Source organism: Oncorhynchus tshawytscha, linkage group LG12 (assembly GCF_018296145.1).
Source record: "Oncorhynchus tshawytscha isolate Ot180627B linkage group LG12, Otsh_v2.0, whole genome shotgun sequence".
In the NCBI taxonomy this organism is placed as follows: domain Eukaryota; kingdom Metazoa; phylum Chordata; class Actinopteri; order Salmoniformes; family Salmonidae; genus Oncorhynchus; species Oncorhynchus tshawytscha.
In genome coordinates, this window is record NC_056440.1 from 45,745,844 (window position 1) to 45,760,191 (window position 14,348).

At 40.5% G+C, this 14,348-nt stretch overlaps 1 protein-coding gene across 4 annotated transcripts in view; it reads left to right on the forward strand.

Moving 5' to 3' along the window:
- Positions 1–14,348, forward strand: part of LOC112263397 (rhotekin) — a 139,738-nt gene that overhangs the window by 25,757 nt on the left and 99,633 nt on the right. Inside the window, exon 1 of one of the 4 annotated variants that reach the window (XM_042330698.1) lies at positions 12,459–13,518. The exons of 2 other annotated variants lie outside the window; for them this stretch is intronic. In XM_042330698.1, the coding sequence (XP_042186632.1) occupies positions 13,423–13,518 (96 nt within the window). In that variant the 5' untranslated portion in view covers positions 12,459–13,422. Of the gene's footprint in view, positions 1–12,458; positions 13,519–14,348 lie in introns of those variants that run through there. One more of the 4 variants, XM_042330696.1, reaches the window with a different exon arrangement.

Below are 14,348 nucleotides of genomic sequence, written 5' to 3' on the forward strand. Positions count from 1 at the left end.
TTGAAGTGCTGGGCATCTTATGACATGCATTATCTTAATTAGGTCCACAGAATTATACCTAGGAGGAGCGCCTTTTATGGAGGAGCTTTTAATGTCCTTTGAGCTAGCCAACTAACATGCTTGTGTGTGCAGAGCAGCACCAGAATTAAAAACACATCTTAGCTTTTTGTAGTTAATAAATCCAATGTGAAATGTGATAACAGGCCAACAGTATCCTTGACTAGCATTGAAAAAGTGAATCTATTCTTCTGTAGCTAAGCTCTCTCCCTATCTTCTGAAGCACGATAGTGATACTGGGGGTGGGGGGGGGCAGGTAGCCTACACACGCTGGCAAAGATTTTAAGCTTGCAGGCAGACACTGGAATATGTTTCCGAGTGACACAGTGAGTGCTTTGCATAGGCGCTTTGTTGCGTTTTTTGTTGTTTCCTGGAACATAAAAGAACGTTATGAACTGGTTCCCATGCTCTTAAAATAATGGTTCTGTTTCCGGAACAATATGGATCACTTTCGTTTCCGGTTCCATTTCTGTTCCTTCTTTTCCGTTTTTGGTTCTGCCCCCTGAACTGGTACCAACCCCTGCTGTGTATAGTTATGTAAATTAAATATTTCTGTATTTCATTTTCAATAAACGTACAAAACATTCCCAAAACATGTTTTCACTTTGTCATTATGGGGTACTGTGGAAAAAAATATATTTAATCCATTTTGAATTCAGGCTGTATCACAACAAAATGTGGAATATGTCAAGGGGTATGAATACTTTCTGAAGGCACTGTATGCTTGGGGCAGATTTATAGTGTGTGTGTGTGTGTGTGTGTGTGTGTGTGTGTGTGTGTGTGTGTGTGTGTGTGTGTGTGTGTGTGTGTGTGTGTGTGTGTGTGTGTGTGTGTGTGTGTGTGTGTGTGTGTGTGTGTGTAGGTGGGTGACTGATTGAAGTCAGTGTTGTGTTTAGAACTGCGCTCCTCCAGGCAGTGTGTGGGATGTTTTAACCCCGTAGGAGGTCAGGGGGGGGCAAAACAGAAAACAGTGATGTCACTCGCTATTGTGAAATTGGCTTTTTAATGCTTGACAGGTGTTGATTGCTTGACAGGTGCTGAGGTCACTAGTGATTGTCAGCTTGGAAGAGTGAGAGTGTGGTTGTGCTAGGGGTGTAAAGTACGTCAGTAAAAATACTTTCGCTCACCGTTGCCGCTTGTTATAGACCCCCCTCTGCCCCCAGTTGTGCCCTGGACACCATATGTGAATTGATCGCCCCCCATCTATCTTCAGAGTTCATACTGCTAGGTGACCTAAACTGGGACAAGCTTAACACCCCGGCCGTACTACAATCTAAGCCAGATGCCCTCAATCTCACACAAATCATCAAGGAACCTACCAGGTACAACCCTAAATCTGTAACCATGGGCACCCTCTTAGATATCCTCCTGACCAACCTGCCCTCCAAATACACCTCTGCTGTCTTCAACCAGGATCTCAGCGATCACTGCCTCATTGCCTACATCCGTAATGGGTCTGCGGTCAAACGACCACCCCTCATCACTGTCAAACGCTCCCTAACACACTTCAGCGAACAGGCCTTTCTAATCGACCTGGCCCGGGTATCCTGGAAGTAGAGGATGCCTGGTTGCTCTTCAAAAGTGCCTTCCTCACCATCTTAAATAAGCATGCCCCATTCAAAAAATGTAGAACTAAGAACAGATATAGCCCTTGCTTCACCCCAGACTTGACTGCCCTTGACCAGCACAAAAACATCATGTGGCATTCTGCATTAGCATCGAATAGCCCCCGTGATATGCAACTTTTCAGGGAAGTCAGGAACCAATATACTCAGTCAGTTAGGAAAGCTAAGGCTACCTTTTTCAAACAGAAATTCGCTTCCTGCAGCACTAATTCCAAAAAGTTTTGGGACACTGTAAAGTCCATGGAGAATAAGAGCACCTCCTCCCAGCTGCCCATTGCACTGAGGGTAGGAAACACTGTCACCACCGATAGATCTACGATAATCGCTCATTTCAATAAGCATTTTTCCATCTCTGAAGCTGGAGTCTTATATCGCCCTCTCTAACTTTAAACATCAGCTGTCTGAGCAGCTAACCGATCACTGTACCTGTACACAGCCAATCTGTAAATAGCCCACCCAACTACCTCACCCCCATATTATTACTTACCCTTTTGCTCTTTTGCACCCCAGTATCTCTACTTGCACATCATCATCTGCATATCTATCACTCCAGTATTAATGCTCAATTGTAATTATTTTCCCTACTTGGGCCTATTTATTGCCTACCTCCCTACTCTTCTACATTTGCATACACTGTACATGGATTTTAAAATATATATATATATATATATATTGTTCTTTTTTGTGTTTGTTTATGTGTAACCCTGTGTGGTTGTTTTTGTCACACAGCTTTGCTTTGTCTTGGCCAGGTCGCAGTTGTAAATGAGAACTTGTTCTCAACTGGCCTACCTGGTTAAATAAAGATAAATAAACTTTTTAGAACTACATAAGTCATTTTAACTATTTATTTTTTTGACAACTTTTCCTTCACTACATTCCTAAAGCCAATTGTGCTTTTTACTCCATAAAGTACTTGTTACATTTTGAAAGCTTAACAGGACAGAAAAATGGTAAACTCACACACTTACCAAGAGAACATCCCTTTTGTAAATGATGTCTGAGTGTTGGAGTGTGCCTCTTGGCCCTGGCTATCTGTAAATAAAAAACAGAAAAGAAAATGGTGTTGCCTGATTTGCTTAATATAAGGAACTTGAAAAGATTTAACTTGTGCTTTTGACACTTAGGTATATTTGAGTAATTATATCTACTTTGATATTTAAGTATGTTAAAAACCAAATGCTTTTAGACTTTTACTCAAGTGGTATTTTACTGGGTGACTCACTTTTACTTGAGTAAATTTCTATGAAGGTATCATTACTTTTACTCAAGTATGACAATTAGGTACTTTTTCCACCACTGGTTTGCGCACCAATGCATGTACCTAACTGTCTATTTTCAGTTGTCTTTGGATACCCTTTTAGCCCGTAGTTGCTATTGAGTTTCTGTCTCTTTATTGTTAACTTAATGCCCATTGCTCATTCATTTCCACCCCTCTTCAGGTAATAGCTACAGATAGGATATTTTCCCAGTGCACTGACCCCTTTCCCAGGCCTACTGTCTCAGTGGGAACACTGACAGTGGCCTCGGAGGCAGTTAGTGACAGTCAGAGGTCTGTGGTAGTGCCAGTAATAAGTATGTGGCATTCCTCTGCTGTGGTTGTCTTTCCCTTCCTGAAGAAGTAAACAAGACCAAAAAGGAGCCACTGAAAACTGTCTTTCAGCAGTGCTGTGCTCAGCCTCTCCGCCCTCAATCAACTTGTCAATTCTTGATTGCTTTGTTTGGACTAACACATTGATTCATGGTTTGTTGTGGATTCACTTACTACTTACAGCCTCTGTGTATGCTAAGAGTTCACTTCATTGTGAAATGAGAGAAATGAAAGGGAATGCGCTGTTTGCAGTTTTACCTGTAGAGGGAGCCATTGCTCCATTGTATGATGTCCTGATGTAGCGCACAGCAAAAACTTCTCATTCAGCCTAACTATTGTCTTTGTAACTAAGGAATGTATCATGTGTATACATACCAATCTAGGATACATCTCTCTTAGTATCCATCAAAATTAGTCACTAGAGACCAAATGATGAGCCATTGAATTCCAGTTTTATCAAAAAGAACCTTCATGAAAATCAAATCACATTTTATTGGTTGCATACACATATTTAGCAGATGCTGTTGTGGGTGTAGCAAAATGCTTGTGTTCCTAGCTCCAACAGTGCCGTAATATCTAACAATTCACAACAATACACACATCCAAAAGTAGAAGAATGGAATTAATAAATATATAAATATTAGGACGAGCAATGTTGGAGTCCGGAGTACATATATAACATATATATATATATATATATATATACTACCGTTCAAAAGTTTAGAGTCACTTAGAAATGTCCTTGTTTTTTAAAGAAAACCACATTTTTTTGTCCATTAAAATAACATCAAATTGATCAGAAATACAGTGTAGACATTGTTAATGTTGTAAATGACTATTGTAGTTGGAAACGGCTGATCTGTACGAGGTTAAAAAGAGGCCCATTATCGGCAACCATCATTCCTGTGTTCCAATGGCACGTTGTGTTAGCTAATCCAATCCAATCCAAGGCTAATTGATCATTAGAAAACCCTTATGCGATTATGTTAGCGCAGCTGAAAACTGTTCTGATTAAAGAAGCAATAAAACTGGCGTTCTTTAGACTAGTTGAAGTCCACGATCAGTTCCTTTGTTTTGTTGGCGTTGGGGGAGAGGTTATTTTCCTGGGAACACTCCGCCAGGGTCCTCACTTCCTCCATGTGGGTTGTCTCGTCATTGTTGGTAATCAGGCCTACTACTGTTGTGTCATCTGCAGACTTGATTGAGATGGAGGCCACTCAGTGTGGCCACACAGTCATGGGTGAACAGGGAGTACAGGAGGGGCCTGAACACGCACCCTTGTGGGTGGAGGTGTTGTTTCCTACCTTCACCACCTGGTGGCAGCCTGTCAGGAAGTCCAGGACCCAGTTGGGGTTCAGTCCCAGGGCCCCTGAGCTTAATGATGACTTTGGAGGGTACTATGGGGTTGAAGGCTGAAGAAGATGGAAATCAATAAAGTTGAATTGGCTAATGTGCTCATAAAGATTTAATTGAGGTGCAGAGTGATGAGATCATACCATATAGTGTATGTGATTGTGCAGAGGCTAAGGGGAGTTGCTGGGAGACTGCCAGAACGTTCCGTCAAGCTCCAGCTGACGTGGTGTTGAAGTGTCTCCAGAGAGATGAGTGTAGAGGAAATGCCTGTGTCAGTGAATATGTGCAGCCTTTTAGCTCAGTGGTGCAAGCTGTGTGTGTGTGTGTGTGTGTGTGTGTGTGTGTGTGTGTGTGTGTGTGTGTGTGTGTGTGTGTGTGTGTGTGTGTGTGTGTGTGTGTGTGTGTGTGTGTGTGTTTTCTCTATTTCTCTCCTAGTTCTCAGCCAAGAATGTTGCTGCTATGTTACTCTCCTTATGTTACTGATGCTGGGAAAACAGGACATAGGCTACAACTACACACATTGCTCAAGGGGTCTTTGGGAAGTTAGATGGTTCTATGTGGAACCATAATGACTCAAAGAATCCTTTGAGCCCTTCAATAGTTCTTTGCAGTTCAGAGAAGTGTTTTTTTCTCTTTTGGTGATAATTAAAATGTGGGGCAGTGGCTCATTGGAACATTTTGCGGCGTGGTTTGCTCACGGTTCTTTTTGGGCAACCGCGTGTGAGACCCACTGGGCGAAACTAGTTGAATCAACGTTATTTCCATGTAATTTCAACAACAACAAAAATGTCAGCGTTTACGTTGGATCAACATGGAAAACTGATTGGATTTGCAAAAAGTCATCAACATAAAGGAATATTGTCTTTTTTTCACCAAACTTTTAACCTGAGTCAAATGTCATGGTGACATTTTTTGTTGATTTTACGTTGAATTCACTTCTAAACTAGACGTTGAACTGACATCTAAGCCCAGTGGGGAGTGTCCTTTCAGTTTCTCTAATCTATTGTTTTATGCGATTACATGTTAAATACGACTATGCCCAGTGAAGGTGTCTTGTGAAAGACTCACGTATGGTCTTCTGTGAATTGAGAGAAGTTGACTAAATCAGTGGTTCTGAATGATCTCCTCAGGGAACCCCAGCAATTCCAGAGTTAGCACACCTACTTCAACTTGTCAATTAAAACAATAATAACACCTCTGGAATTTTGGCAAACCAGAATGGCAAACTGGCAAACCAGAATAAAAAAACCCTATGGTTCTTTACCATAGCAGAACCCTTTTTTGGTGCTATGTAGAAGTTTTTATTAATGGTTCTTCATAGCACCATAAAGGTTCAGTTTAGAACCATATGTGCATGGTTCTTTATTTATTTATTTTTTATTTGACCTTTATTTAACTAGGCAAGTCAGTTAAGAAGAAATTCTTATGTTCAATGACGGCCTAGGAACAGTGGGTTAACTGCCTGTTCAGGGGCAGAACAACAGATTTGTACCTTGTCAGCTCGGGTTATAAAAAAAGTTTAGATGTAAGCACCAAAAGGTATCCGCTATGGTTACAAGCCAAATAAACCTTATTTGGGACTATATATAGCTGTTTGTGTGTGTACTCCCCAGTACCTCTCCAAGTGTCTCGCTCACTGTACTCACTCTAACCGCACACTGATGAGAGAAAACAATGTCCCATGTCTACAGTATTCAAGTCTGCTATGAAGTCACGTACGGGAAGAGAACAGAGAACGAATCCGACCCGACTGAATGTGCTCTGGCATCTGTCTGTCTGTGTGTGTGTGTGTGTGTTTTCCTCCAGGGGTCTTCTGTATGACTGCCGTCTGGTTTTACAGCTTATCAACGTGTTGCGTTGATAAGCCTGCCGACGGACTCTCACCAGAACAACAACACACTGAATCACAGCAGACGGTGCACCATACCTGTGTGAAATGGTTTCTCGAGTTGTATTTGTCACGTGCACAAGTACAGTGAAATGCTTAACAAATGTGCAAGCCATACCCAACAGTGCAGTATTCAGTATAACTAATACAATTTAAACCACAGTCCCTGGGTAGGTTATTGAAAACAATTCAATTAACAGTACATACAAACAAAGAGCAGTGTGCACACGCATAGCAACATAGGACAAGCAACACGTAGCACATCAATCTACAAAGCAAAAATACATAAAACCAACCAAGTCTTTTCACACCTCACAAGCTACAGACAACAGATAACATGGAAAGCGGCAACACACAGCTAGGCATTATGTTCACGAGTCTGTTTGTCCTTTAGGCATGACCTTGTTTTTTGTGAAGGTGCGATAGGTGGGTCAATGAGTGTTCAACCCCTTTGTTATGGCCTAAATAGGTTCAGGAGTAATAGTGTGTTTAACAAGTCTCATAATACGTTGTATGGACTCACACTGTGTGCAATAGTGTTTATCATGATTTTTGAATGACTACCTCATCTCTGTACCCAACACTAAGGTCGACTAAGGTCTCTCTGTCGAGCAGTTCTTTTCAAATACAGATTCAACCACAAAGATCAGGCAGGTTTTGTAATGCCTCACAAAGAATGGCACCTTATTGGTAGATGGGTAATTTTTTATTTTTAAAGCAGACATTGAGTATCTATTTGAGCATGGTAAAGTTATTAATTACACTTTAGATGGTGTATAAACACCCAGTCACTACAAGATACAGGCGTCCTTCCTAACTCAGTTGCCGGAGAGGAAGGAAACCTTTCAGGGATTTCACCATGAGACAAATGGTGACTTTAAATATTAGAGTTGAATGGCTGTGATAGGAGAACTGAGGATGGAACAACAACATTGTAGTTACTCCACAATACTAACCTAAATTACAGTGTGAAAAAAGGAAGCCTGTACAGAATACAAATATTCAAAAAAATGCATCCTGTTTTCAATAAGGCATTAAAGTAAAATTGCCAAACAATTGCCAAAGAAATGTACTTTTTGTCCTAAATACAAATTGTTATGTTTGGGGCAAATCCAACTAAACACACCACTGAATACCACTCTTCATATTTTCAAGCAAGGTGGTGGCTGCATCATGTTATGGGTATGCTTGTCACCGGCAAGGACTAGGGAGGTTTTTTTAGGTTAAAAAGAAACAAAATAGAGCTAACCACAGGCAAAAACCTGGTTCAGTCTGCTTTCCAACAGACATTGGGAGACAAATTCACCTTTCAGCAGGACAATAACCTAAAACACAAGGCCACATATACACTGGAGTTGCTTACCAAGATGACATTGAATGTTCCTAAGTGGCCTAGTTACCATTTTGACTTGAAAATCCGTGGCAAGACTTGAAAATGGCTGTCTAGCAATGATCAACAACCAACTTTTCAGACCCCTTGACTTTTTCCACATTCGTTACGTTACAGCCTTATTCTGAAATAGTTTAAATTACATTTTCTCCTCATCAATCTACATACAATACCCCATAATGACAAAGAGAAAAACAGGTTTTTAGCAAATATATAAAATAAAATAAAACTTAACTTATTTACATAAGTATTCAGACCCTTTGCTATGAGACACGAAATTGAGCTCAGGCCCATCCTGTTTCCATTGATCATCCGTGAGAGCTTTCTACAACTTGAATGGAGTCCACCTGTGGTAAATTCAATTGATTGAATTGATCAGATCTTTATGGGAGAGTGGCCAGACGGAAGCCACTCCCCAGTAAAAGGCACATGACAGCCCGCTTGGAGTTTTCCAAGATGCACCTAAAGACTATCAGACCATGCGAAACAAGATTCTCTGGTCTGATGAAACCAAGATTGAAAATGTTTTGGCCTGAATGCTAAGTGTCAAGTCTGTAGGAAACCTGGCACCATCCCTCTGGTGAAGCATGTTGGTGGTAGCATCATGCTGTGGGGATGTTTTTCAGCAGCAGGGACTGGGACACTAGTCAGGATCATGAAAAAGATGAACAAAGCAAAGTACAGAGATCCTTGATGAAAACCTTCTCCAGAGCACTCAGGACCTCAGACTGGGTCGAAGGTTCACCTTCCAACAGGACAACGACTTTAAGCACATAGCCAAGACAACATGAGTGGCTTCGGGACAAATTTCTGAAAGTCCTTAAGGGGCCCAACCAGAGCCCAGACTTGAACCCGATCGAACATCTCTGGAGAGACCTGAAAATAGCTGTGCAGCGACGCTCCCCATCCAACCTGACAGAACTTGAGAGGATCTGCAGAGAAGAACAAAAAACTACCCAAATACAGGTGTGCAAATCTTGTAGCGTCATACTCAAGAAGACTGGAGGCTGTAATCGCTGCAAAGGTGCTTCAACAAAGTACTGTGGAAAGGGTCTGAATACTTACACTACCGGTCAAAAGTTTGGGGTCACTTAGAAATTTCCTTGCTTTTGAAAGAAAAGCACAGACTGTCTCTCCCTCTCTCTTTCTCTGCCCATCCCACCCTGGGACATTGTCATCATATTTTCCACATGTTCTCCTATTTGATCAACGATGGGGAACGTAGATGCAGGTATGATAGAAGGGTTCTATAAAGAAGAAACAGAATGGTTCTACTGCCACAATTCTAGATAGGTTCTTGGCTCTGTGTTGGCCTACTACCTCAACAAAGCAGAGTCTATATATCTCACTGCCTCATAGCCCTAGAATCACATTATTCCAGGATAAGGCCTTACGCTAATGCCTGATTGGGTAATGGAGTGACTTCACACACACCTCCCGTTAGCTGATTAGCATATCGGGCGACACTACAGTCAGCACTACGCCACCAGCTAATTTGCACTCCCTAAATACCTGAGCTCTGTGGCGTCACTGGTGTGTCCAGGTATAATTATAACACTGTATTTCAACTAGCCTCCCCCTAGCGCACTCTATCATTTAGGTTAGGGGTAGGCAACAAGATTCAGCTGCGGGACGATTTTGGCTGGAGTGGCTCGTCGGGGTCCGGAACATAATTACGATAATTTGTACAATTCTACAATATGTATCTATATATATATATATATATATATATATATATATATATATATATATATATATATATATATATATATATATATATATATATATATATACATATATATATATATACATATATATATATACATATATATATATACATATATATACATATATACATATATATATATACATATACATATATATATACATATATATGCATATACATATATATATATGTATATATATACATATACATATATATGCATATACATATATATATACATATATATGCATATACATATATATATGTATATATATACATACATATATGTATATATATATATATATACATATATGTATATATACATACATATACATATACATATATATATATATATATATATATATATATATATATATATATACATATATGTATATATATATACATATATGTATATGTATATATATATATACATATATGTATATGTACATACATATAGATACATATACATATACATATATACACATATATATACATATAAAAAAGACAACTAAAAGACAACTACCAAAACCGTCCCGCAATCTATAATTTCAAGTCTTTTGGTAATTCCCCTGGCTCTACCTTCAGTCTATTGTAGCTGACCTAATAGGTGGTTGTGGATGTGTTTACACTGGAACTCTAGTGCATTGTTCAGTCCAATGACAGTCCAACCTGGTCTCAGAGCATTTCGTATAATTCATAAGACAGTCCAATCTGTCTTATGTAACCATACCAAACGTAACATATCATACTAAATAGAGTGTTTTGTGTTTATTGTGTATCTATTTATATAGGATCTTAAATGATCCATTGCTTCCAGACCACCTTCCGGTGAATGTTAGAATGAGTGACATGCCCCCTTTTAATGGTGTGAGCTGACCTCTTGCAAGTCTAAGCTGATTGTTCACCTGTGGCCTCCTGCCTGAAGCCCTTCAGTTTGTTTAAATGGAGGATGACATTCAGTGTGTGAGGGACAGCTGGTATGTCTGCAAGTTTGAACAAAATCAAGCTATCACCATCTGTCTCAACAATTTGCGAGGACATCAGCCAGCTATCTCACAGGGGATTTTCCCCGTCCTGTCGCGGAGTTCCACATGTCAGAGACTTTCAGAGGGAACTGCTGGGGTTTGGGGAGGCTGAACCTCTGAATCTCTGAACCAGTCAGTGTTTTCATAAACACTGAACACCATCCCAGAGAGCATTCCCCTCCATTATTTGTCTTTACACCTCCACTAGAACAATGCGTCTGTTTTCTTACTGTGTGCAGGCTAACCCAGTGTCTGAGGCCGATTAGTTGGGTAATTCAAACTTCAGGACGGAGGCTTTTCTTGGGGGAAATGACTCTGTGAGCTACTTCTCTCCCTTGTCCTGTTCCTGTGCTCTGTGTGGGGAGGGCTTTGTTCATTTTCTTTTTTTATGTGGTATGTTAGGAATTCTGCAATTTCATATGATGTCACACAAGTTTTGCAATTCCTGTAAAATGTTACAAATCTGATTGTGCAATATGCTACACATTTGTCGTGCTTAAGATCCCCGGTGTGTGCATCTTTTAAACCCAGAAGTTTCTAAGAGGAAAGCGAGAGGAACCTTTGGCATGAAGTAGACACTAGAACGCTTAGCTTTTGGATTGTCTCTGTCTCAGGACTCTGAAGAGCCACTGGTGAAGATGAAACACACAATACAATAAATAACTAGAAATGGCAAGTTAGAGAGCCAGTGCTTTGAGAGTTGAAGAGTGGGGACCAACATTTGGCTGTGTCAACTGAGACACCATTGGAAAGTTTAACTGTTTAGCCTACTGTTGATAAATTCAGCGATGCTTGGAAAACAGCATTTTTTGTTGAAAACATATAGGCTTAGCATCTTTATTAGGCTACAATTTAGGAATATCCTCCCTTTGATTGCAAGCTCTAAATTGTAGCCTATTTTTAGAGTTTTAAAAACAGAAATAGGCCGAATAGTTTTCAGAATTCTATACTGATAGTCGCTTATTTTTACTTAAATTGGAGAACTCTATCCATTAGAAGAACTGGGACATTTTCAGCTTCCAGGAATTGTATACAGAACCTTGCGACATGGGGCTGTGCATTATCATGCTGAAACGTGAGGTGATGGCGGCGGATGAATGGCACGACAATGGGCCTTGGAATCTCGTCATGGTATCTGTGCATTCAAATTGCCATTGATCAAATGCAATTGTGATTGTTGTCCCTAGCTTATGCCTGCCCATACCATTACCCCACCGCCACCATCAGAAACTCTGTTCACAATGTTCATATCAGCAAACTGCTCATCCACACAACGCCATACACGTGGTCTGCGGTTGTGAGGCTGGTTGGACTTACTGACATATTCTCTAAAATTATGTTGGAGGCGGTTTATGGTAGATAAATTAACACCTCTGGTGGACAGTCCATGCTCCCTCAATACTTGAGACATCTGTTTTATTGTGTTGTGTGACAAAACTGCACATTTTAGAGTGGCATTTGATTGTCCCCAGCACAAGGTGCACCTGTGTAGTGATCGTGCTGTTTAACCAGCTTCTTGATATGCACCTGTCAAGTGGATGGATTATCTTGGCAAATGGAAAATGCTCACTAACAGGGATATAAACAAATTTGTGCACAACATTTTTCAGAAATAAGCTTTTTATGTGGGTATGGAACATTTCATGGATATTTTATTTCAGCTCATGAAACATGAGACCAGCACTTTAAATATTGCATTTATTTTTTTGTTCGGTGTATTAATTCAGATTATGTTCTGATCTCATTCCGTTGTCAGCGTTTTGCTTTGTGGGGTTTTCGGGGTTAATCTTTAATTTGCTGTTAGGTTATGCATCTTTTCAAACCGTGATAATGCGCTGTCTGGTACCGTTTTAATTTCGTCATTTGTTATCAAGTGTCTGAATAGATCAATGCTTTCTGACCCGCCACAATTCATTTTTAAATGCCCGTTTGTCTGCTATTTCGTAGACCTATAATTTATTGTTTTAAGGGCATGGAGACGACAATATTCTCCTCTTCACGTACTTTGTATTTTTTATTTTATATTTAATGCTCGTTTGCGAGAGGAGCATTGTATGGGTTAATTTAGCGTAACGTCCCTCGGCTACGGTGGCAAGTACTGCGCACATTTGAGTTGTTGTGGTGTTCGCTCCCGCGGAGGCAATGCCCTTTTGTGGAGAGGTCTTATCACAGCCGACAGACAGCACTCTCAATCAGGACGCAAAGACACAAAGAGAAGAATTGCATTTAAAAAAAAGGACCATTCTTTCCCATACTGCCAAGGAGGGGTGTTCACTGTGGGTGTTTGAGAAGCCCTTTGTTGCTTGAAAAAAAAAAAAGGTAGCCAAGAATAATCATTGTGGACTAGCTGTATGTTTTATGAACAGTGTTACTGTATGCTGTTAGGGCTCGTACACGTCTCTTCTTGCGTTCGGAGAAGTCAGTGTATTGTGGACTTTGGAAGTTTTAACACAGCGAAACTGGTCTGGATATACTTCAGAAGACGAAAAGGTTACGGTGTATGCTATTTTGCGCATTGTTTTTGGAGACTTGTGCGTAACGCGCCACCTGTACTTTATCTACCAGCAAATTATCGAAACGGATCTACAATACTGTCTCTTCATGTTTGTTTTCATCTGCTACCATGAGCGTTCTTGGCATTTTTTCATGAGGAATTTGAGTTCTCAGCTCCCATAAACGCTTTTAATTTGCAACAAATTAAGTTTAATTTGAGGGGTGGAAGTGAACATTTTCAAGCATATGCTACCTCAATTTGTGGATACTACTTCGTGGGATGCCAATGGACAGATACGCAGACATGGAGGACAAACTGCGCATTTTGGAGGACCTGAACATGATGTACATCAGACAGATCGCCCTCAGTTTACAGGTAATGTACCTTATGGAAGCTCTGTCAGTCATCATTAAGTCCCTCCAGACTCTCTCACTGGCTTTATCTGATATCCTCTCTTCTTTCACTGGCCATTCAATGTGCAGTTTTGTCATGTCATATCTTTGCAGTCCATGTCAGTGAAGTGACATTTTCAAGCTTAAGTGTACAAATCATAGGGTGTCAAAAGTCGGGGAGAACTGTAAAGCTGTTTGGCACACCGTCTGAGTGTATGATGTGGCAGGAACCAGGTAAGGTGTACAGGCTCTCCCTTCCCCCTGAGCTGTTACAACTACGTGAGCCGGTTTACTGAGTGAGTTCACTGCTTTTTTACAGGTTATGTTAAAAGTTGAGCGGGTGTGGCTGAAGAATGTCTCTGACAAAAGGGTTATGCATACTCGGTTGTGGTCTCCTTATGGCCGAGCTAGCTCTCAGTGAGAGAAAATAGAAAACACGCCATCTACAGTAAGTAAAGTCGGGTTGGAGAATAACTAAGATTGTCTCCAGCTGCACATGTGGGACTCGCAAGTCCCCAAAGGGGCAAAAGTGTGTGTGTGTGTGTGTGTGTGTGTCATAGGGAGGAAGAAATAATAATGCAATACTTATATCAATACCTAACAAAGTGTGGTGTCGTTGATGTGAACACTATGCATAACAGTCCACATCTCTGTTCCTTTGACAAGCGGAGGAAATAGCTAGAGCATCTCAATGTCTTAGTCTGGGGAGAGAGGCAGGAGACGCATGGTCATTGGAAGTGATATGGGAAATATGTCAAAAGGACATTTTAATGCTTAATTTCTTGGGCTTTTGGCTGCTCTGTTGTAAAACTA